The following is a 25164-nucleotide window of genomic DNA, read 5'->3' as shown; positions in this document are numbered from 1 at the left end:
AGATTAAAAGTGATATTTCCAGTCAGTGCTATGTATTGTTACTACTTTGTGTTCTGTAAGTAAGTTTTAAAATCTCTCTACAATATAGACATGAAGGGCCAGATCCAGCCTGCAAATCCATGAAAGTACAGGACCAAAATACAGTGGAACAGCACTGTTTCTGCTGCACAAGTGGGAGAAGGATCTTGGGGGAAAGTGTAAGGGTTGTTGACCAGGGGCCTGAAATTCTAGTTTTTGATTGAATCAGTTTTTTTAAAGATAGCTTTGTTGAGGCTTGCATTGTAGCAGTGATAGCTTGAGCCTACTATGTGCCATTTTTTTTCTGAGTTCTTCTGTGGCACTATTCATGATAAAACCAATTTGGACCCCATGTAATCTTGCCTCCTTGAGATATATTCTCTCCCATGAGCAGTCTAGCTGCAATAAATAAAAATCTGTATTCTGTATATATAATTATGCTGCTTTATTCATCCTGTCATTTGAGGTTTATTATTGTATGGTTTTTTAGTGTAGGGCTAGATTGTAACTAGCAGTGCACAAGGGGAAGAGAGGACACAAGGACTGTGTGAAGCTAGTGCCACCACTGGTGCTGGCCTCCCAAAAAAGCGTGGAAAAACAAAATGGGGGGTATGGCCCTCGCTCTTCTCTGCACCAGCCAGCAGACATGACCTCATGTGCAGGGAAGAGAGGGGAGGACACTGTGCATCCTTTGGAAGAGTGTAGCAGGCAGGCACTATGCATCCATGATCTCCAGTGAGGGTGGTGCATCCCTGCTTTGAGCAGTGGTTTGCCTACCTTAATCTTGTCCTGCACATTACTAAAGTCCTAATAGAATGTTCCAGGAAGGAGGAACAATTTATCAAATAGTTCAATTCTGTTCCCCTAAATGTGGATTCTAATCCAAGATGTTTACAAAGACTAATACGTTTTTAATGTGCCTAAATACTTTAGGGTCCTAAATCACATTTTCAAAAATACCTAAGTGGCTTAGGTACCTTTGAAAATATTACCCACAGTGCCTATCAACTTGGTGTCTAAGGTCCTGCTTCAGTAAATTACTTAACTACATGCCTAACTTTAAGCATGGGAGTAATACCACTGAAGTCAAGGGGACTACTCACTTGCTTAAAGTTAGTCCCATGCTTAAGAACCTTGATGAATCAAGGTCTAAACGCTGACTGGAGCACCTGCTCCCAGTGTTTCTGATAGCCCAGATTTTCCTGGCATGGATCAGCAGGAAGAATGACTAATTCACCTCTCTACTGGTGGTCCCTGATGAGTGGAACTGAAGCGCACTTCCTTGTGGAGTAACAAGGAATAAAGACGGCTCTGGGCAAACACTAATTCGCCCTCTAGTCCTAGGTTTAAATTGGTTTCCTGGTACATATTTGCTGATATAAAAACAAAATGAAAAGGTATTTTATGAAAAAATACCTTAGTTTACGCTGGAAAAAACACTTTATGTTTTCCATATGCCGCAGCCCGACCCTTGGCTGCCCTACTTGCTTGTCAGCTTCTTGCAACTTCCAGTCCACTTCACACTGGGGAGCAACACAGCACTTGTCACCAGAGTTGCGGGTGGCAGGGTCACATTAAAACACTTTGAAGACTTCCCCCGCTGCACATATAATACAAACCAGCAGCTCTCTGAGTAGGGTATTTCAGCAGATCCACTCTGGCATCGCCTTGTAGATCAAATGTGCTACCTCTTGCATTCTTGAGGGAAGAGAACTATGATGGAAAACTGAGCAGTTGTGTTACCCTAAGGTCATGAGAGACATCATGCTGAGATCTTTCAAGAAACATCCAGGCCTGGCCATTGACATTTTATCAACTTTTTGCTATTGATCTTGACAAAAAATACTTTTTTTGCATAAAGTAATTTAAAAAAAAGGTTAATGTCTGTGCTCAGAAGAAACTCTACAAAGAAATGTGTCGTATGTGAGCTCCAACTTATCTTGCCCCACGGAATCAGTTAATCCATGTTGTGTTTAGGAGGAGAGCACTTTTTTTCTGAAGTTTAATCTGATTTTTGGCAAAATTACATATGGAAAGCAGCTGTCTTCTCCTAGCAGCCATTTTCATGCTGGGATGCTTTAGAGAAAACCTTTCCCCTGTTCAAAACTGATTTGTCTTTATTTGTGCTGCTTTCACATAATGCATAGCTGAGCATCAAAAGATAATCACCAGTTAGCATCAATAAAAACGTAAATGGCATGCGGGGAGGGGGGGAATCCCCCCCATTATAATATCATCATAGCAAGCATTTTAGATATCATATGGAGGCGTAATCATAATGGTTATGATTGTGTTCAAGTAAATGGGAGTCAATTGGCGCAGTAATCTTTTCTCAGAGAGAGTGCTAGAACAGGAGATTTTATACAGCGAGATAGGCATGTGCATGCAATTCCCTCCAACTCTGCCAGATTTACTGATTTCTATTTCCCGAGTTTGAGATATTAGGAAATTCTATAGGTTTCAGTTTTTATCCATTATCTTTCAAAAGTGGTGTAACAAGTAGCTGTGTAGTGCTTGGATGGTTGGTGTGAATAAGGAGGAATGTCAGGATTGTTGGGTAATGTGACAGGGTCTACAGGCTCCACACTGAACAAGGCGGAATACGGGGCTGGGGGCCCCTCTCCTCAACAGGCGCATGGTATGCTCCCAGTGGAGGAACAGTTTAAAGGACCCTGGTAGGCAAAGAGAAAGGGGAAATGAACTGCATGTGGCACCAGGAAGCAAGGTGAGAGCTGTGCCAGGACTGGCAATGGCTTTGTGAAGGCTGCTCTAGCAGCAGGGACTGGGATCTCCCCTTCCCCTCTTCTTTGGGAGTTGAAAGCCCTAAGGGAGTTTGACTTACTGAACAGGACATGAAGGGTATGTTTAAACTGCAGTAAAAAACCAGCGGCATGGCCACAGCTGGCCCAGGTCAGCTGACTCAGGATCACAGGGCTTGAGCTGCAGGGCTAAAAATTGCTGTGTAGGCATTAGGGCTCAGGGTAGAGTCCACGTTCTGGGATGCTGGAACAATTTTTATAGTGGGGGTGCTAGAGAGCCATTGAACCAAACTGTAAACCCTATATATGATGCAAACCACTTCAAACCAAGGGATGCGTCATCACCACCAGAACCCCTAGTTCTAGCATCTGTGCCCCACTATTTATTTAGCTGTGGGATGCTTTAAATAAGATCTAGGAGATATCTGCAACTGTGCCTATTAAGGTGTGTTGTGCTAATTAAGTGTTCACATATAGGTTTGCTTAATGTACAAACTGTGTCCAGATGTTTTAGTTCTAATGGATAAACCTGTTGTCATGCTTTACAAAAGGGATGAGTATTTCACATATTTAATGGTAAGCAGGGGGGAATTTTTTTTTAGAAGCTATTCTTTTTGGATGGGATCCAAAGCTCAATGTTGCCAATGGAAATTTTTTCATTGACTACAATGAGCTTTGGATCAGACCCTAAGAAACAAAACCTATATATTGTACTCAGCCCAAATATATGAGTTCTGTGCAGAGAAGACGCTGTTTTACAATCTAGGACGTGCAACCCCCCATCTTCACAAAAATATGAAAAAAATCCCATAGCACTTGCATCTGTAACAGTGTATAGCAGGGGTAGGCAACCTATGGCATGCGTGCCAAAGGCTGCATGCAAGCTGATTTTCAATGGCACTCACACTGCCAGGGTCCTGGCCACCAATCCAGGGGGCTCTGCATTTTAATTTAATTTTAAATGAAGCTTCTTAAACATTTTAAAAACCATATATACTTTACATACAACAATAGCTTACTTATATATTAAAGACTTATAGAAAGAGTCCTTCTACAAATGTTAAAATGTATTAGTGGCATGGAAAATCTTAAATTAGAGTGAATAAATGAAGACTCGGCCCACCACTTCTAAAAGGTTGCCCGCCCCCTGATGTATGGCTTTGCCAGACAATACACAGCAGCTTACGCGCTTACTGCAGAGGCTTCATTTTTTTTACACAGGCCTAGTATCATGTACCTGACTAATTCAAGAAACATCTGAATATTTTGTTCCCATGAAAAATCATTGCTTTGCTTTCAAAATGGAGAACACCTCTATTCTATGCAGCCAACAGGGAGAAATTGGGGCACACCACCACCACCAACAACAAAAACATGTATCTCAGCTTTAAATCAGTTCTGCATTGCCAGAAAGAAGTTTTAACAGTGGACAGGATGTGACCGTCTGTGGGGCAGGGCATAGGAAAAGCCTTCACTCCAGCCTCCCAAAACACCAGACAGCAGAAATATGCCACTGCAGAGACTTGTAACCTGCCATCAGCATAAACAAGTAGCAGATTACAACTCTCTGCACTGACACATATCACACAGTCACTCTAGTCACGCTTTCCTTCATAGGCTGAGCTATGGTGCTTGTATGTTATTGCTCCATGCTCAGCAAAAAAGAAACCCAAGCCAAACAGTACTTGGGTAGTGTAAATTTCCCAGAGTGGGATACAGGAGAAGCAAGAAACCCAGGTAAATATATAACAACAAAGCAAGCCGCTAGAGTGGTGTAGTTAAAAATTGCATGGTGAGCTGCTTGTTGCTCACCACTTTCTACCCCCGTTAGTTTTTCTTACTAGCCAAGTAATGGGTTATTTTAGGGCACTTAAATCACAGGTAATTTTACTCATTATTCCCAGCCAAAAGCATTCAAAAGTGAGGCTGCAAAAAATTATGACTTTTAAAAATCATAATTTGGGGGGGAGGTATTTGATTTTTGGTTTTTAAGCTTTTAGGCCTCATGTTTTCAAGTTTTTCTCCACAGCAAGAGGGCTAGAAAGTAAACAATGAAACATTCTCAAATAATTACATGATTCCAGGAGTTGCAGCTTAACGGTAAACACCAAATACCATGACAGTCATGATTAAATTGCAAGAATTGGCAACAGTGTTTATTGGTAGAAAAGGAGAGAGAGAGAGTTCACTCTAGTCATTGAATTATCTTTAGAATGTTCACCCAGTCTATCCAGAGATGCCCATTGTGTCTACTCTTTTTTGTAGCAGAGATGAAATTTGTGGTAAAAAGATCCAAGATGACATCTGGTATTTGAAAAATGCAAAGGGGAAGTATGAAGGAGTGTCACAGACACTACATCTGTGAGATAGATTGGGAAAATATCCAATAGAGCAGAATTTGTTTTGGATCCTGATTTGGATCATAAGCTAGGTAGCACAGACCTAACTTAAGGAGAGGTGCATTGAGTCTATTAACTGTATTGTGATGAATCTCAGGATTATGGAATGTGTATTCAGTGCTTATGAGATGCTGTGTGATACCTTTCCTTTCTCAGATGAAAGAGGGGTGTGTGTGTGAGATGCAGGGTTGTTAGGAACCACTAATCATTAAAAAAGGAGTACTTGTCGCACCTTAGAGACTAGCAAATTTATTTGTTAATCTAATCATTAGACTCTCTTTTAAACCACCTTTGAAATTACCAGTTCAATCAAACCTTGGGAAGAACGAGGTGCCATTTGCCATGTGAGATCCAAGTCCCCCAAGGGACGGAATACTACACACTGAATTTTCAACTGGTGTAAACCATCAGAGCTCCATCGAAGTCAGTGAAGCTATGGTGAAGCCAGTTCACACCAGCTGAGAGCCTGATTCTGTATATCCCTTACATACAATGGCTTGGGTGTGTGTCTGTAATTTTCTGCTGAATAAAATTCCATCCATGTGATGAGACCATAATGCTCATAAAATGGATTTTTTTGTATGTAATGAGCTTAACTTTGTCGGTAATGAACTACTGGCCATAAAATAAAATCACTTAACAGGAAGGGGCAAATTCATGCGTGTCCGCATGAAGAACTGGAAATGAAGGCACAAGATCTGACTTTTTTTTAAAACTGATTGTGGCATGCAGCCTAGTAGAGTTTTCCTCCTAGCAGAGATCTTCAATGACCAATTCAATAGTTATTTATTTAAAATAAAATTAGACAATATTAGTAACAATTATGTTGTAATGCAGAGTTCTGTCACAAAATAAGGTTTTATCAGAACTTTATGTTTACTGCATTTTCTACCTCATTTGGCCGGGGACATGGTTTGGTGAACAGAGCACGGGGCTGTGAGTAGACCAGGGTTCTATTCCAGCATTGCCACTGAGCTACTGGGTAAACTTGGGCAAGTCACTTCACTTCTGTGGCTACATCTGCGTTACGAGCAAGGGGTGTGATTCCCAGCTCATGTAGACATACTTGTGCTAGCGCTTGTCAGGCTAGTGCACTAAAAATAGTAATTTAGCTGCAGTAGCATGGGGAGCAGCAGCAGCAACATGAGCTAGTTGCCCTGAGTACAAACCTGCCTGAATCCTGGGATACGTACTTGAAGTGGTTAGCCCATGCCACTGCTGCTACACTACTATTATTTGTGCACTACCTTGATGAGACCTAGCACACGTATGTCTACATGAGCCTGGAATCCCACCCCCAAGCTCATAGTGTAGAAATAGTCTCTGCTTTTGTGAGGCATTTTCAGATCTTTATATGAAAAGTACTGTAAGATATGATTTAGAAAGCTGTGCAGCTTGTAGCTGCCTGTTGGCTTCTTTGTTAACTTGACTCTCCACAACGTAGTCTCCACCAGCTCGCATGTCCTTGAAGAGAACATAGAATATGGGCTGTCAGAAGAAGATGAGAATTTAGTGTTAAGACATCATGAATTCTCTGTGTGTGTGTTTTAAATCACCCTCTGTGTTCACTGCCATTAAAGCGTTCTGCTTCCTCACAAGGCATTATTCTAATACTTAGGGTGACCAGATAGGAAGTGAGAAAAATCAGGACAGGGGGTGGGGGGGTATTAGGCACCTATATAAAAAAGCCCCAAATATTGGGACTGTCCCTATAAAATTGGGACATCTGGGAATCCTATTAATACCCCAGCAGGTAGCCAGATGCAGCCTCCCATAGCCCTCTACTGTAGAGAGGATGGAAAGAGACTTCAATTTCAAAGTTCAGCCCCTGTGCCCCAGGACAGATAGTAGAGGTGAGAGGCCACTGATGCAGCAAAAAGAACCTTTCACCCTCCATAGGAGTCATGAATTGCTTTTTTTTATCACAGGAGGCATGGATAAAACTTAAGGGGCAATTCTAGTTCATCTGGTGTGCTAACACAGGAATTGCCCTCGTGTGACACATTTATGTTACCAATCTGCCTGGGGCTTCAGTTGATCAGGCTGAGGCTGCAGGATCTTTAGGGGAGGAGATGAAGGAGCACACCAAGTGACTAAGTTTAAAGCTTTATTAACCAAATAACAGTGGTGAGTGCTGGACGCACCCCACGTCACTCAGAGGGAGGAAGAAAGTGTTAGTGCCTGAGCCCTAACCCACTTTTATACTTACACATGCACAACACAAGGCTGGCCAACCCTGGGAAGAAGAAGAGGGGAGGAAGGGTAGATGAGAGTCCTGCCCTGTGCACAGGTCATCTAGGGTCCGCTGTAAATCTCCGACTTGCTTCAGCTCTCAGGAGGGTTTTAAGCCCTGGGTTCTTCCGGGGGCATTTTCGTCCAGGGACCCTCGTCCCCAGTCCAAACCAGCCTTCCGCAGCTCCCTTAGTTTCCCCAAAACACACCGGTTTCAGGGTCGCATGACTGTTGTTTTTCCACTCACTGACCTTCGCAATCTTACTAGTTTTGCAACCCCTTCAGTTCTGTCTGGCTCAGTTCTTCTTTCTCACGGCTGGCCGGGGTTGAGATAGAGGCTTCTGGCTGTTTGGCAGCAGAGAGCTTGTTTGTGTACGCTGGCCTTGGGCTGCAGTTTCGTTCCTTATCTTTGGGCCTAGCTGGATCGTCGAGTTAACCCGTTCCTTTCTCCCTTCCTCCCTCTTCGGCCTCTCATAACCTGCAAAGGAATCTTCCACTCCCCACTTACACCTTCAACCCTTCCCAAGATACTTTCCAATGCATATAAAGGCGTTAGCAATATACAACACTGGTGCTTACCCAGGGGACCCCATGGGGGGGCATTTTATTGTGACACTATTTGATTAAATCAGTGGTCCAGTTCATTCAGTATCCTGTCATCAGCAGTGGATTGCATCAGTTATTGCAAAGGAAGGTGCAAGAAACCGTACAACAGGCAGTTATGGGTTAGCCTGTCCCAATAAATAGTTTCTAATATTTGACCCTTAATAGTTAGAGGTTGGTTTATGCTCTGAAGCAGGAGGGTTTATATCCTTATTATTTTTAATATGTATTATTATAACTCTGGGTATTCTTATTACCTGTATAAATGTTTAATTCCTTTTCTGAATCCTGCTTGGTGCTTGGCTTCAATGGTATATTGTTACAATGAGTTCCATGAGCTTTCTGTGAAGCATGTGGAAAAGTATTTACTTCTATTAGGTTTAACTTTCCTTCCTTTCAGTTTCATTGACTATCCCTTTGTTTGTGTAGGATGAGACAGAGAACAGAAATTCCCACTATATCACCTGTAAGCCGTTCATTATTTTGTCTATTTATAATGTTTCCCCTTTGCTTATTAAAAAAAGTCTCATTGATTAAATTGTAAAATAACAAAGTAATATAAAGCTACAAACAGCAGATGTAACAGAAACACACAGAATAATTAGATCAGTAAACTACACAGTAATATGTAGAAGACATTCAAATGACCTCTAAAATTAAAAAATACCCTAAATATTCAGAATCTTAGGAGTACAAATCTTAGAAGATAACTGTGTTCTGAGATTTATAAATCATTATAATGTATTTGTATTTCATTATAGCTATCATCCCAAGCAAATTCCTGTAGGCTGCTAATGTTGATTTAGCCAACTTCAGTGTCTTGAGAATTATCTCCACATATCATGGAGTAAAGCAATGGTACAGAGAACAAAAGAAGCATACACAAAGGAATATGCAGGAAAGAAATAATAAAATGCAGACAGTAAGTAAAGTATGAACAGATAATAAATGCACAAGTAAGTATATAATGGCAACATTGCACTTCTTAGGGATGTAATGGTGGGAAACTGATTTACGAATCCACCCAATTTTAGGCTTAATCAATTTTTGGTTTTATTTATACAATTTAAGACAGAATTACCACTTATAGTGTCTGAACACATGTTTATGCCAGACAATAAATAGATTATATAGAGGACCCAAGTTGCTGCATTCCAGGGCACAGGGAAGTTCTCCTGTACTCTATGATGGCCGTCATCGCCTCCTTTGACCCCTTGGTCTTGTCCTTCAGTCCCATTCCTTCAGCTTCTGATCCAGAGTTTCACCAATTTGGGCCGTGTTCATTGAGTCTTTTTATACATTTCCTGCAATTTACACAATTTTTGCTGTTTAAACCATTGCTATCTTTCTATTCCTTGTCATCCTGCCCCTAGTTTTTCCAAGTAAAAGGACTTCTTGTCATTACAGGTTTGTGTAGGGTTTTTTTAATCTCAAAATTTCCAGCACAATGTTGTATTTATCCTATCAGCAATAATGTCATTTTAAGCAAATCAATAATTTTTATGTAAAAGGAGAAGAAATGGCAAAACAGCCCTACCAAGTAAATCTTTAGCCTAGCCATTACCTCATCTAAATTATCCATAATTACAAATTATTAAAATAAACTAACAACACTCATCCTAATCTTACCATTTAACAATTCATCATCTTTATATTTCGGTATTATAAGTCAGAATATTTAGTGTGTCCAATTCTATCCCTTAATCTGTTTGGGTTTGGAGAGCACACTATGACCCTTGAATGTCAACATTTGTGTATCTGCTGCAAACATGGGGTTTCCAGGGGACTTTCGTCACTCCAAGTCCAAAGCCTTGTGTTTGTGAATACTTGGTTAGTAATTTTCCCTGTTACTATTCGGAAGGGCTTGTTTTTTAGGGCCTTGATATTTAGTTGTTTTAATGGCACCCCAACACGCTGAACTTCTACTAAGGAAGCACTAAGCAATGTGAGTTATAAACAAAAACAGTGAATTCCTGATACTCATTATAATGCCAAAAAATAACTGAGAAGTATATGTTTGAGTTTTCATTCTTATCGGATAGAAGAATCTAGTGTTCTGAATATCAGAATACATTTCAACGTGGGCAATGGTCTAGAATAAAGGAATTCTAATCCTGTCCCTGCCTTCCTGCATGACCTTCAAGTCACTGCACTGCTCTGTTCCCCTTTCTGTGAAGTGTGTACACCCTCACCCTCAATTGGAACGGAAGGGGTTAAGGAAGGACAAAAGCAAAACAGGAAATGTCACACTTATTGCTGCAAGTATTCAACAAGGTGTTGTGTTCTTTTGTGTTTAATCATAAGAAAGGGGTTTAATAATGGGTGGGGTATCTCACTGGGAGCTTGAGCAGCAAGATTCAATTTAGCACAAACTGAAGGAACCCACAAAGATGTGGACCAGAAGATGGTGTTAGATCCAGCAGAGAGTAGGAGATGTCAGTGGGCTTTAGATGAGGTTTGTAAAGCTGTGTTTACAGTGAAGGGTGGCTAGAGTATACTTTTCCTGAGTGTTATTGGTTGGTTGATCTAGAAGGAAACAGGTATTTTGCATATGGACAAAACCTGTGAAAAAAATGTACCAATAACATAGTTTTAGTATAAGTTGCAATAAGGGTGGGGAAGTAAAATAGCAAGCTATTTTTAGGTCAGAGAGTGGTCAGAAAAAGCTCAGTGTGACCTTTTACAGGGGTTACTAACCAAGTGAGGGACAATTAACCAGAGAGGGATATTGACTGGATAATGATCTTGCCTACTTTGTAGGAGTTTTATGAGGGTTTCATTAAGATGCATCATTTGGAAAATATATAGTCCTAGCTAAATACTAAGGATCAGTATAGTGCAATGCTTACTGCACTGCCTCAGGAGCAGGAACCAGAATGTGACTTGGTCACAATCATCTTCCCTGTTTCCCCCTGCTATGAGGAGAGAAGGGACAGCACAATGCACCCGGATAGTGTACTTCCCCCAGAGTGCAAGAGCTCTAATTCTGTGTGTGCCGTTCTGTACGTGCTATTGTTTGTGCTCAGAAATGATTGACTCTGACCAAAATGGCCAAATGACCAATATGGCACTTGCATATAGTTTCCCTGAAAACACTATCTGTGGGTTCAAGGTCTGTCTCCTGCACAGTTGTGAACTAAAGACTGGATTTGGAAATTGGCCATGTATGTATAGCAGTTTGGGGTTGTTTTTTTCTCAAGTTTAAACTTGATGAAAAGAATTAGCAAAGGCCAGCATGTTTAAAGGAGGCAGCTCTGCCTTCTCTGTACCTTTTGATAATCAGCCACTTTTTATGTGCATAAATAATGTATGTATTTTGGTGCCCAAGTTTGCAAATTTTGGTCAAACTACTTGATTGTCAGATCAAGATTGTCATTTGGTATGATATGATGACTTGAGACAGGAGTTGCCATCTAGAATGAATATAACTTTAGGATGTGTGTATGATTAGATATATTCCTGGCTAAAGAATGCGTTAATATGTTGGAGCAAAGGGTATATTAAACATTTCTGAGGTGCAGGTTGAGCGACAACTGTATTTCTGCAGAAAAGGACTGAATTAAAATGCTGAACTCATTCATTATGACAGCAGTCCTAAAACACTACAGAATATGGTGACTGAGAGAGATCTTTCCATTTTCTTGTGAAATGTGTAATTTTTTTTATAACTAGAACAGGTAATTTGTCACCTTTATGTATCTGTCAGGTTTGGCAGATGAGTTTTGTTGTTGAATTTTATTTTCCATCTGGTAGCACAGAGGTGTCATATAAAATGCTGGTGAGCTTTGTTATGTAGATTATGATGATCCTGGCCCCAATCCTCTCTTCCTGTGGCTAAAGCCCAAGGGAGGGGACTAAAAGGAAGAAGATATTCACCATTTAGATAGGAACTAACTGTAGAGGGAATGAGTGACAAGATAGTACAGCCAAAGCTAAACTATCTTCCCTCCATGATCTCCACAGGACTAGAGGGCAAACAGTGTGATTTTTTTCCTAGCCCTGACGCATAGTCTACCCTCCTCCTACTCCTTTCCCAAACATGGGCCAATGGTTTTCAGTCTACAAGGTCTAAAGGAAAGGAGAGATGATGTGGATGCTCTATAAGAAGTGTATGCAGATGAGGATAGTGTTGCCTGTAATTACATGTTCAATATTACTTAAAAAGATACTTTTGCATGTAATCAAGTCTGTGCAAATACATAGCTGTAAAATGAAATCTTATATGACATTGATGGGTTCCTTTCATTTGGGCCCTGTCCCACAATCTTCTGCTTGTAAAACTCCTGAATGGGAATTCTGCCCACTGAGGGCTTGCTTTATCTGGCCCTCGCTATTGTGGGCTGGTACCTGGATACAATACATAATTGTCAAAGAAATAAGCTTGACCAATAAATAATTCCTGGATGTTATATTAAATCTGCAGGTAATATTAGAAACACCGAGAAGCTGAACTACGATAAACAGCACGAGTATGAGATAATGGTAACTGCTTTTGACTGTGGACAAAAACGTGCAACAGAAGATGTCTTAGTACAAGTTGATATCAAACCAGTGTGCAAACCAGGCTGGCAAGGTAGGGTTTAATATTTGATATCATTTATTTTTTTTTCTTTCTTTCACAATATATAATGTCTGGTATTCTTTACAGTTATGTGTAAAATGATTACTATTTTTTACTGGTATTTTTTACTTGTGGCAAAGCTCAGAACGAAGGACTGATCAAATCAACGCAGAATAAAAGCATCATTTAAAAACCTTTCCAAAACTTAGTCAAACATTCTATGGAGTTCAAAAATGGTGATGGTTTGGGTTTTGGTTTATTTTAAATCCTTTTTAGTAAACTGTTCAGAGCCAATAGAGCTAGGATAAAGCAGCAGTTCTCAAACTTCATTGCACCATGACCCCCTTCAGACAACAAAAATTACTTCATGACCCCAGGCAGGTGGCAGGGCAGGGGCAGAGCCCGAGCCCTGCTGCCCCAGACTGGAGCCCTTGGGTTTTGGCTTCAGCCCCAGACCCCAGCAAGTCTAATACTGGCTCTGATGACCCCATTAAAATGGGGTCGCAACCCACTTTGGGGTCCCGACCCACAGTTTGAGAACCGCTGGGATAGAGCAAGCAGGATTCTTTTTCATGAGTCATCAACAGAGTTGTTTACTAAGTTCCACCTACATGGACAGTCTGTTAGTGTTATTAGTGTATTTGCACAGTACCAAAGAGGGCACAATCCGCAGGCAGCAATCTGCCGTCCCTAAAATGGGGTTAACACCTAATGGTTAGTGTGGATGCTTATGGAGGAAAAATCTTGCCTTCGTTGTCATCACCTAGGTTGTGGAGCCGGCTGACAGAAGAAACTACTTGTAAACTGAGCACAATGGTTCTGGAAGTCAGTGAGATGCAATAAACGTGGAGCACCAGGATTCCATTTTTATACTCACCATTCAGAGGAGAAAACCACATGTTAGTTGTCAGAGGCCATACATAGTTTTCATTGTGCATGTGTCCAGAATATTTGAGAGACAGATTTTATAAAAATAAGCGTATGAAAGAAACAAATTTGAAATAGTTCTACATTTTCTTAGCTATGTATGTTGGTCTAAAAAACTTACTATTCTTGTTATAAGATCCAAGAGAATTCTTTAGAGAGATTTTACTTGTGCAAATACTCTATTTTGTGAGATCATTTGCTGGAAGATTAAATGCATCAAAATGTAAGCTCAGGAACTAGTATTAAAATGTTGCAATCCCCGGTTGTTAACTATTTCATTATTTCCATAAAGGTATTCTATAGACTGGGTAATCTTTGTGAAGAAATCATGCTCAAAGCACAATTATATTGCCCAATAACATCATACTTACAGCAATTTTATTTGACAGTTCAGACATCAATTACAATACAGTTGCTCATTGGAACATATTTCAGGTAATTAAAAAAACTGATAGGTGATAAAAGATGCAAACAACCCTTCTTGCTTACATTCTCCTTCTTTAATATTACGTAAAATGGATATAATCTATTTATGATCTTGGCAAAAGGCTGGACATGAGTTCTGATTCTTCCCACATGCAGAAGTTATTCTCCGCCTAGAAATCAGAGTTGTGTGTGACTGATGCTTTGTTTAACTCTTGATGTATAGTAGGGATCATTCCCTGGATTGTTATTTTAATGTAGTGACATTGAGAGAATTTAGAGGCCCATATGTTTGGAATGGAAAATAAAATGGGGAGGAGGGTGGGAACTGCATTAAACTGAGGCAGAACTTATCTAAAGTATGTAGACAAAAATCACATTTTAAAAAAATTTGTACACTATGTGGTATAAGAAGAGAATAGCTCATCTGAGACATCTATGGGCAGTTGGAAATGATGTGGCCTGATAGCGTTTATTAAGCCTGTACGTAATATTTATTTTAACTCTGAATTTTGTTTTTGTAGGATATGCTGCACAATTGTGTTCTTTGTTGTTTATGGTCTGAGGTTGTTCAAGAGTCTATTATGAGTCTTTGGCATAGGCCATGGAGAAAATCTGTATTAGTAAACTGCACTAGATTCTGCTCTCAATTATACCAAGGTACTTCCAAATTAGTTCATTTGATGGAGTTAGTCTGGTTTTTACATCAGAGAAATGGATAACAGAATCTCTTTAATTGTATCTACGTTTCTTCAGATCACTTGAAATGGTATGTGATTGCATTGTATATTGTAAGCTCCTTGGGATCTTGGTTTACATGAGTATAGTGCATCTTTGGCACTCACCAAATAATAAGCATAGAATCATAGTTTCTTTGAAGAAAGCACTAGCTGAGTTTCAAACAGACAGCACATTTTTCTAATCAAGTTGAGTTTCTCCTATATTTTATATAGACCAATAATCCACTCACCTGTGGTACCGTGGATTTTTAATGTAAAATGATAGAAGCTTATCTCGAATTTTGTATATTTGCTTCAGGTAGTTGGTTCTCAGAATCTTCACTCAGTTGAATGAGATTGTTTTGGTTGTTTGTTCAATTACCCATGTCCTTTTTACATATAGCAGAGGATTATAAAACATCATTACAGATTTCTTAGAAATTGTGGAATGTCATTACAAATTACTGTCCTCCCTTTGATACTGAAGAGATTGTGCCTGACCAGGTTTCACACTGGAATAAATCACCACACTGGACTTGTGTTAAGGTTAGAATCACTGCCTTTAATAAAGGAACTGATGAGCCAAACCTTCACTCCTTACTCAAACAAAACTCCATCAGCTTTTTGATCAGGCTCCTAGTCTTTGTGACACTAAGGCAACATGACCACCTTTTTAAATGAATGTGCAAAAATCTAAATATCAGAGTGCATCTCTGTTCCCTTCTTTGTGTTTTTCTATCAGTGTTTTGAATTGCTGTTTCATTTTCTGCTGTAAATTGCTTTCTCTTTGAAATCGAGTACCATTTAAAGTTTTAAAAATTATAATTTGTTTTTTTACAGATAATGGTTAGAAACTTGTTTGATTATATATGGTATTTTAAAAACATCTGATAAGTAATAAATTTCAAAGGTCACATTTAAAAAAAGAACTAAAATAGGAGTATGTATTGTATTATTAATGCTTATTGCAATGAAGACATGAAAGGTGTTATTTTCAAAAACTGATAGAAGTAACTAATTTCTGCTTGTCAGACCCAGTAGTATAATAAGAAAAGATACAACATAGGCAACAGTGAGGTGGGGGGAGAAAAAAAAATCATTACTAGCATGTTGAGGCCTGTGGTGAATTATGTTCCATTATAAATTATGCTGGGGGGAAAAAAGGAAAGGGGAATTTAGTATTCTTGAGTAGAGAGTGTGCCAAAAAGAAAGAAAGAAAAACACAGGTACAAAGACCTCCTAAATCTCACCTTCAGGTTGACAAAGATCTGATCAGTTATTGACCAATTAAACCACAAATCAGGTTTTTATTTTACTTCACAAGAACAGAATGATTCCAAAGGGATAACAATCACTAAGGCTACCGGGCTACTGAGCTGCTGTAAACAAACCAGTCTGCTCAGAATTCAAGGAACTCATCTGAATAGTCTGTCTCTTCCCAAAATACATAGTTAAAAATGAATTAAGGTTGCAAGTAAGAACATGAGAATGGCCATACTGGGTCAGACCAAAGGTTCATCTAGCCCAGTATCCTGTCTACCGACAGTGGCCAATGCCAGGTGCTTCAGAGGGAATGTAATCATCAAATGATCCATCCCATGTTGCCCATTCCCAGCTTCTGGCAAACAGAGGCTAGGGACAATTCAGAGCACAATTTTGCATCCCTGCCCATCCTGGCTAATAGCCATTGATGGCCCTATCCTCCATGAACTTATTTAGTTCTTTTTTGAACCCTGTTATAGTCTTGGTCTTCACAACATCCTCTGGCAAAGAGTTCCACAGCTTGACTGCGTGCTGTGTCAAGAAATCCTTCCTTTTGTTTGTTTTAAACCTGCTGCCTATTAACTTAATTTGGTGACCCCTAATTCTTGTATTATTAGGAGGAGTAAATAACACTTCCTTATTTACTTTCTCCACACCAGTCATGATTTTATACACCTTGATCATATTCCCCCGTTATTCGTCTTTTTTCCAAGATGAAAAGTCCCAGTCTTATTGATGTGTCCTCAGATGGAAGCTGTTCCATGCCCCTAATAATTTTTGTTGCCCTTTTCTATACCTTTTCCAATTCCAATATATCTTTTTTTGAGATGGGGCAACCACATCTTCACGCAGTATTCAAAATGTGGGTGTACCATAGATTTATATAGAGACAATACGATATTTTCTGTCTAATTATCTATCCCTTTCTTAATGATTCCCAACATTCTGTTAGCTTTTTTGACTGCTGCTGCACATTGAGAAGATGTTTTCAGAGAACTATCCACAAGGACTCCAAGACCTTTTTCTTGGATGGTAACAGCTAATATCATTTTATATGTATGGTTGGGATTATGTTTTCCCATGTGCATTACTTTGCATTTATCAACACTGAATTTCATCTGCCATTTTATCACCCAGTCATCCAGTTTTGTGAGATCCCTTTGTAACTCTTCATAGTCTGCTTTGGACTGAACTATCTTGAGTAGTTTTGTATCATTTGCAAATTTTGCCACCTCCGTCTTGACCCTTTTTTCCAGATCATTTATGAATATGTTGAACAGTACTGGTCCCAGCACAGACCCCTGGAGGATACCACTATTTATCTCTCTCCATTCTGAAAACTGACCATTTATTCCTACCCTTGCTTTCCTATCTTTAACCAAGAGAGGACCTTCCCTCTAATCCCATGACAGATTACTTTGCTTAAGAGCCTTTGGTGAGCCTAAGTACACTATATGCACTGGATCACCCTTGTTCACATGCTTGTTAACCCCGCTCAAAGAATTCTTGTAGATTGGTGAGACAGGATTTCGCTTTACAAAAGCTGTGTTGCTTCTTCCCCAACATATTGGGTTCATCTAGGTGTCTGATAATTCTATTCTTTACTATTGTTTCAACCAATTTGCCTAATACTTAAGTTAGACTTACCAGCCTGTGTCATAAATATAAAGGGAAGGGTAACCACCTTTCTGTATACAGTGCTATAAAAGCCCTCCTGACCAGAGGCAAAGTCCTTTTACCTGTAAAGGGTTAAGAAGCTCAGGTAACCTGGCTGGCACCTGACCCAAAATGACCAATGAGGGAACAAGATACTTTCAAATCTGGAGGGAGGAAAAGGCTTTTGTCTGTCTGTGTGATACCTTTGTCAGGAACAGATCAAGGATGCAAGCCCTCCAACTCCTGTGAAGGTAGTAAGTAATCTAGTAAGTAAAGAAAATGTGTTAGGTTTTCTTTGTTTTGGCTTGGAAATTCACTGTGCTGGAGGAAATGTATATTCCTGTTTTTGTGTCTTTCTGTAACTTAAGGTTTTTCCTAGAGGGATTCTTTATGTCTTGAATCTGACTGCCTGTAAGATTATCTTTCATTCTGATCTTACAAAGCTGTTCTCTTATCTTTTTTTGTTCTTTTAATAAAGTTCTGTTTTTTAAGAATCTGATTGGGTTTTTTGGGTCTTAAAAAACAAACAAAGGCTGGTTTGTACTCATCTTGTTTATTCTCAAGCCTCCCCAGGAAAGGTGGTGTAAGGGCCTGGGGGGGATATTTTGGGGAAATAGGAACTCCAAGTGGTCCTTTCCCTGTTCTTTGTCTAAATCACTTGGTGGTGGCAGCATACTGTTCAAAGATAAGGCAAAATTTGTGCCTTGGGAAAGTTTTTAACCTAAGCTGGTAAAAATTATCTTAGGGGTTTTTTTGATGCGGGTCCCCACATCTGTACCCTAGAGTTCAGAGTGGAGAGGGTACCTTGACAGCCTGTGATTGCCAGGATCGCCTCTGGAGCCTTTTTCAAAAATTGGCATCACGTTAACTATTCTCCACTCATCTGGTACAGAAGTTGATTTAAATGATAGGTTACATACCACAGTTGTTAGTTCTGCAATTTCACAGTTGGTTCCTTCAGAACTCTTGAGTGAATACCATCTGGTCCTGGTGATTGATTACTGTTTAATTTATCAATTTATTTCAAAACCTCCTCTAATGGCACCTCAATCTGGGACAGTTCCTCAGATTTTAATAAGTTTAGTTTCTCGGCAATGGCCTTATTTTCCTTGAGTGCTCCTTTAGCATCTTGATCATCCAGTGGTCCCACTGGTTGTTTAGCAGGTTTCCTGCTTCTGATGTACTTAAAAAAAACTTTGCTGTTACTTTTTTTGTCTTTGACTAGCCATTCCTCAAATTCTTTTTTTGCCTTCCTAATTATATTTTTATACTTCACTTGCCAGAGTTTATGCTCCTTTCTATTTTCCTTAATATGTTCTAACTTCCACTTTTTAAAGGATGCCTTTTTGCCTCTAACTGCTTCTTTTACTTTGTTATTTAGCCATGGTGGCACTTTTTTGGTCCTTTTTCCTCCTAGGCCAGTGGTTTTCAAACTGCGGGTCGCGACCCACTACTGGGTTGCAGAATGTAAGGCACTGGGTCATGGCGGCTCTGGTCAGCACTGCCAACCAGGCCATTAAAAGTCCCGCCGGTGGTGCTGCCTTGCTAAGTCAGGCTACTAGTCCCTACCTCTTCTGACACCGTGCTGCGCCCCAGAAGCGGCCAGCAGCAGGTCCAGCTTCTAGGAGGGGTGGATAATGGGGCTGTGCATGCTACCCCCTCCCCGAGCACCAGTTCCGCACATGAGCTGGGAGGGGATGGTGCCTGCAGGCGAGAGCCACGTGGAGCTGCTTGTGTGCCTCCGCCTAGCAGCCAGACCTGCAGCTGGCCACTTCTGGGGCGCAGCGCCACCCACGGTTCCAGGACAGGCAGGAAGCCTGCCTTAACACTCCCGCTGGGCTGCTGACTGGGAGCCACCTGAGGTAAGTCCATGCCCCAACCCCACGCCACAAGCCCCAGCCCTGAGCCTCCCCCAAACCCAGAGCCCTTCCTGTACCACAAACCTTTCATCCCTGGCCCCACTCCAGAGACCGCACCCCAATCCTCTGCCCAAGCCCCGAGCCCCCCAAAACCCAGAGCCCCCTTCTGCACCCCAAACTCCCCAGAGCCAGTACCCATTGCCCAGATCACTGACCCCCTCCCACACCCCAATGCCCTGCCCCAGCTCAGAACCCCCTCCCACACCCTGAACCCCTCATTCCTGGCCCCACCCCACAACCCTCACCCCCGCACCCAAATTCTCTGACCCAGCCCTGAACCCCTCCCACACCCCAAACCTCTCATCCCCAGCTCCGTTGGGTCTCGGGCCCTTTCCTGTTGGGGGCAACCACCGGTGGCAGGGTTCCTTTGGAGGCCCAGCTGCAACTTAAATTTTGCTTCATTTTGGCATAATCCCTGCTATCCATCAGATGCTGGAAGTTGAAGTTGCTGGGAGTCCTTGGCAGGCAGCACACTCAGGTCCTTAGGAAGGAGAAGGTTCTCTCAACCACTGTCAGGGGCTTATATCTGTTTAAAGCATGATCTCAAAAAATGAAACTCTGGCAAGGGTACAGTGATGATGTTGATGGATCCTGTAAGAAGTTCTATCCAGAGTTCCCCAGAAAGGCCACTTCACATGCATGGCCTTTGAAAGTGGTAAAAGAGAAAAGTTCTCCCCTTCAAAAGTTTTTTGCATTTATGCCAAGAGGAGGGGGAACAGATGAGATGATCAGGTGGGATGGCTCTTATTTTCATATATCCGTTTCCAAAATGGAGCTGAAAATGCTTTGGAAATAACTCTCTCTGAGCTGCACTTTTATCTACATTTGTTTGCAACCCCATGCAGAGAATGCTGGCAAAGGCAGAATGGCATGGGCCATCATACAGAGTTGTGCCATTAAAATAACTTTTCATTCTCCCTGTATGTGCTTTTGGGGTGAGGAGGGGACAAATACATCCACTGCTGGAGAAGGCAAACCCACAAAAATGGAAATGGCCATACGCAAACCTACGTCTATATATACACAACTCTAGAGGGAACTCTACAATATTTCTGTGGAAATAAATGAGGCAGTACAGCAGCTGGCTAAATACCATGTACTCAGACAAAAAAAAGGGGTGCAGAATGACTACCTGATGTGTATGATATGACTAATGTACAAAACCACTTTGAAAATACCATTTCAGGTGAAAGACAAAGAAGTTAGTGTGATCTATTGGAATAATTACAGTGTCTAACTTGTTAGAATGTCTTGGCTGTTTGGCATCTTGACTGTGGGAGTTGTGAGCAGCTGCTGTGAACTTATGTGTATCTGAAGCACCCTGCTGCTCGGGGCTAACATGTGTGTCATGGAGCAGTTGGATTCAGATTTTCAGGCAGTGGCCAGGTGCATGTATGCTGTGTGGCTGCACTTTATGTTAGGTTTTGTCTGAGTTGTGTGCTATCACCATGATGCTTTCTATAAGAATACTGAGCATCTTTTACAGGGCATGTTGAGGTTTAGAAGCTCCTTAATATGGTTCTATACATGGCCAACATCCAAACTGTAGGTACTTGTGTACTATAAAAGGTATGTAATAGAGGATAAGAACTATTCAGTATGTTTTTACTTCCCTGGGTAGCACAACCAATGCTGAATGAGGCAGGTCACTGAATGTGTGAATAGCACACTATTTAGGCTGAGGTGGTGTTTTCAATGCGATGCTAGTCCATCCTTTCTTTCACAGATTATAAGAAACTGACTTTACCCAGTTTTGACAATCCGTTGAGATCAGTGCAGGTATGAAATAAGAGCATCTGAGTCAACGTGTATAGATTGCCATGTAGTATGTCTTCTGCCAATGCTTTTGTGCTCAAGCCGGCAGAATGCATTGGCCTCACTTGGTCACTAAAAGGGAAATACAGTCAGTCTAAAAAGGCATCTTTTTAACTTTTCCACACTGATTCTACCTCCTCAAAATGTGTAACCACAATCTCCATCCTTAGGTGGATTAAATGGTTCTCAGAAGTCTCTGCAGATTCAAAAATGTGAGTCATATATCCACAGTTCTGGTAGCATTAACATCACAAAGCCAACATTAGCAGTCAAAAATACTAAGCCAGTTGTTGACACTCCGTGGAAATGAAGTCCTTCAGGACCCTGTGAAATTGGACTGGCATTTTGGAAAAGATGTGATCATACGTTTCTAAGGATATGTTTGTAAGGCTACATCTACGCTACAAACTCTATGGTGGCACAGCTGCAGCACTGCAGGTATGCCGCTGTAGTGTAAACACTTGTTACAGTGATGGAAGTGTTTTTTCTTTGCTGTCATAAATCCACCCCCTTGAGAGGCCATGGCGAGGTTGACAGAAGAATTTTTCTGGTGACCTAGAGCTGTCTATACCAGGGCTTAGGTTGGTTTAACTAAATCTCTAAAAGATGTGAATTTTTCACACCCCTGAGCCATGTAGCTAGGTCAACACAAGTTTTAGGTGTAGACAAGGCCTAAACTATAACCAATCACTGTTCTTCAAACCAGCTTCCAGTGATATTCAAAGACTTACCTGGCAGCATAAAATACAGATGAGAGAAGCCCTTTTTTAAACATTAAACTAATTTTGTGAGTATAAAACAAAAAGCAAGCTAAATTATTTGTTACGGGGAGGAGGGGGATGGAGGAATAGACAAAGAAAACATGAAAGGGAAGACAGGAACAGTGACATCACTAACCACTCTTTCTTGCTGATGTGTGAGTGCAACAGAATGCCAGTTCTTAAATGTTCTATGAAATGAGGCCATGGCAAAAGTGAAATTTACTATGGCCAAATCTGACGTTTTAACTCCTATGAAGAAAAGGAGTACTTGTGGCACCTTAGAGACTAACCAATTTATTTGAGCATAAGCTTTCGTGAGCTACAGCTCACTTCATCGGAGCTGTAGCTCACAAAAGCTTATGCTCAAATAAATTGGTTAGTCTCTAAGGTGCCACAAGTACTCCTTTTCTTTTTGCGAATACAGACTAATACGGCTGTTACTCTGAAACTTAACTCCTATGCTTGCACTAGTCTGAACTCTGGCAACTCAGGCCCTGGTCCTGCAGTTGGATCTGCCTGGTGAAATCCTGAAGAATGCCATTGAAATCGATGGGGCTCTGCTGGGATCCATCTATACAGATCAGATTTCAGGAGCAGAGTCATAAAGATATACGTGTACAAATTCTTTAAGTAAATTGCAGTTTATTTATTCCAATCATTATGATGTGGAATTTCAAGATCTCTCTCAAAATTAACTTTTAACTATAAAGAACAACTGAATTACATTACCAAATGATTATAAAATGAATGGAAAACTGTGGAAGGGGAAGTTATTCTGTGTGTGTGTGTGCGTATGTGTGTGTACGTGCACAACATATATACAAAGGAATTATTGTCACACAAATGCATGTGTAACCTGAAGACAGAATATTAATGGAAAAGTATAATTCACTAATAGAACTAGGAAAGACCTTGAATGCTAATATAAGTGAGGCTTTCTAGCATTCAGAGACTATTTCGGATATTGAGAATTCAGAGCAGGTTAACAGTAACAAAACAAATTACTGCAGAGAAAAAAAACGCCATTTTCCTCTCTTAATCCTTTGAATGGCTTGGTGCATTCACTTCAGTGTTTGAAAAACAAAGGAAGGGACCTTGTATCTTATTTGTGTAAACTGGGATGTTATAATTTTGACAATATATGTTATGCCTTTAAAATGACATTCCATGGAGCACAGTATTCAAAGGCTAAAGGGCAACACAGGTATCAAAAGTAGGGCCGCCTCAGAAATGTTGCATCTTTATTGAACATTAAGCTTTTAAGCATTCCCTGAGTGTACAAGTTAAGCAAAGCAGCACCAGCTTGTGACGTGGTAGTATGTCTCTACGTTCCATTGAAATAAATGGTGTTGTAACAAAATCATGCCTTGCCTGACTGTACTGTATTGTACGTCCCAGATTCCATATGGTAAGTGTCCAGAGATGTCATTTATTTAGCCCTTGGGCTTCTTTTCATCTAAGTATCGCTCCATACATCAGTCATGAGCTTTCTAGGCCACTTAGTGAGGATGCTGAGCTGTTCACAGTTGTTCGGTTTGTAACTCTATTTGGCTGTGCTGGCTTTTTTTATTTGTTCTCACATGGTATTGGTTTTCAGTGCATAAACAATAAAATATTTAAATACAGATGATACTTGTCAAACAAATCAGTTAGGGGCCAGTAGCTGAGAAGAGTGCTGGGGTGGCGCACAGAGAGAATCAAACATCCCCTTCTACTCTGCCAAATGCAGCTCCAAACCCTTGAGGCTGCAATAGGCCCCGCTTGCCTGCAGGGACAGCCCTTCCACAGGGGAGATTGGGGAGATTCACCAGGTAGCTGTACCCCACCCCACCCTTGCACATAGCTCCCACTGCCCTCTTCCACATAGGCACAGAAACAATTTCAGTGGGAGCTGAGTTCTGTGCATCTTCCCTGGCACAGGGGGAACTGTACTGGTTAGTGTGCCAGGGCTCCCTCTCTAGCCACTAAGGTAGAGGCAGAATTTGCCTTTTTTGGCAGATAGAGTAAATAGAAATTAGAAATATATTGTATTACAGTATATACCAAAAGGAAAGAAAAAACAGATAATACCCATATAAAGGTCAAGATAAGCACCCCATATTTTATTTAAAACATTTACGTTACCTATCATTTCAAAGGAAAAATCATTCCATCATTGTGCATGGGGATCGTTATTATTTATTTTTAAAGATTGGCTTGTCATTGAAATTTGATCTGAACAGGATCACACTGGGTTAGTTTGAGGTACTCAGAGTTTGGATCTAGGCTCAAATTTTAGTTGCATAGTCCATGGAACCTCACACCCAAATATATGACATGGTGATGTTTAGGTGTGAGGCCTGCCCAGGACTACCTGCCAGTGCTTTATAGCACAGATGGCAGGATAGGGCCAGGTGAATGAGGAAGTGCAGACAGTGTCCTCATTCTCTGGAACTGGGCAGACTTATTCTTGTCCAGACTCTTTACCGTGGCTGGTATGGGTTTGCAGAGTGTTACCTTGGAAATATGTTGTCACAGATCAGAGTTTACCAAAGGAGAACCCAGGAGATTTGGATTTAGCTTATTGGATACCAACCCATCCATTTCAGATGGGTTCAGATATCTTAATTTGTCTAATTGTTTATTCAGCCTCAGAAATTAGTTGCATTTTGTCTATCCCAATTTAAAATGTCTGTCCTGCTATTCAAAAGCTTCCCTGGCCTGGGTTCAAGATATATAAGTGATCCCCTCTTCCCCCATGACTTCCTGCAGTAACTTTTCCATGCCAACCAGGCGTATTGAGGACAAGGGATGGGATTTTTACAGGACCTGGGACCTAATCAATGGAGCTTTCTTCTGCAAGAGATCAGAACAAGCATACATCTTGCCCCATTCAGAATGAAATGCAACACTCATCTCTTTGACTTAGCTTTCTCGCAGTCACCTCTTCACACAGATACTTCACTCATTCTCTCACATTCACAACTTCTATGTACTTTTCAAGTTGCCTCTTACTGTGAGGTGGGGTAAGAGTGTTAACTTCCATTTTAACACCTCCGGGGTATGGAAATACCATAGGAATGAGGACTATGTAAACAACCCAATCTATTTTTAACATAGCCATCACCTT

At 40.8% G+C, this 25164-nt stretch overlaps 1 protein-coding gene across 2 annotated transcripts in view; it reads left to right on the top strand.

Annotated features, from left to right (window-relative positions):
* CLSTN2 (calsyntenin 2) overlaps positions 1–25164 on the top strand; it is a 694230-nt gene that overhangs the window by 555497 nt on the left and 113569 nt on the right. For both annotated transcript variants that reach the window (XM_048863731.2, XM_075132232.1), the window contains one exon: positions 12435–12584. In XM_048863731.2, coding sequence (XP_048719688.2) covers positions 12435–12584 — 150 coding nt within the window. The remainder of the gene's footprint in view (positions 1–12434; positions 12585–25164) is intronic.

The sequence above is a fragment of the Caretta caretta genome, chromosome 9, assembly GCF_965140235.1.
Source record: "Caretta caretta isolate rCarCar2 chromosome 9, rCarCar1.hap1, whole genome shotgun sequence".
NCBI classification, from domain to species: Eukaryota; Metazoa; Chordata; order Testudines; family Cheloniidae; genus Caretta; species Caretta caretta.
This window is presented reverse-complemented; position numbering and strand designations above follow the sequence as displayed.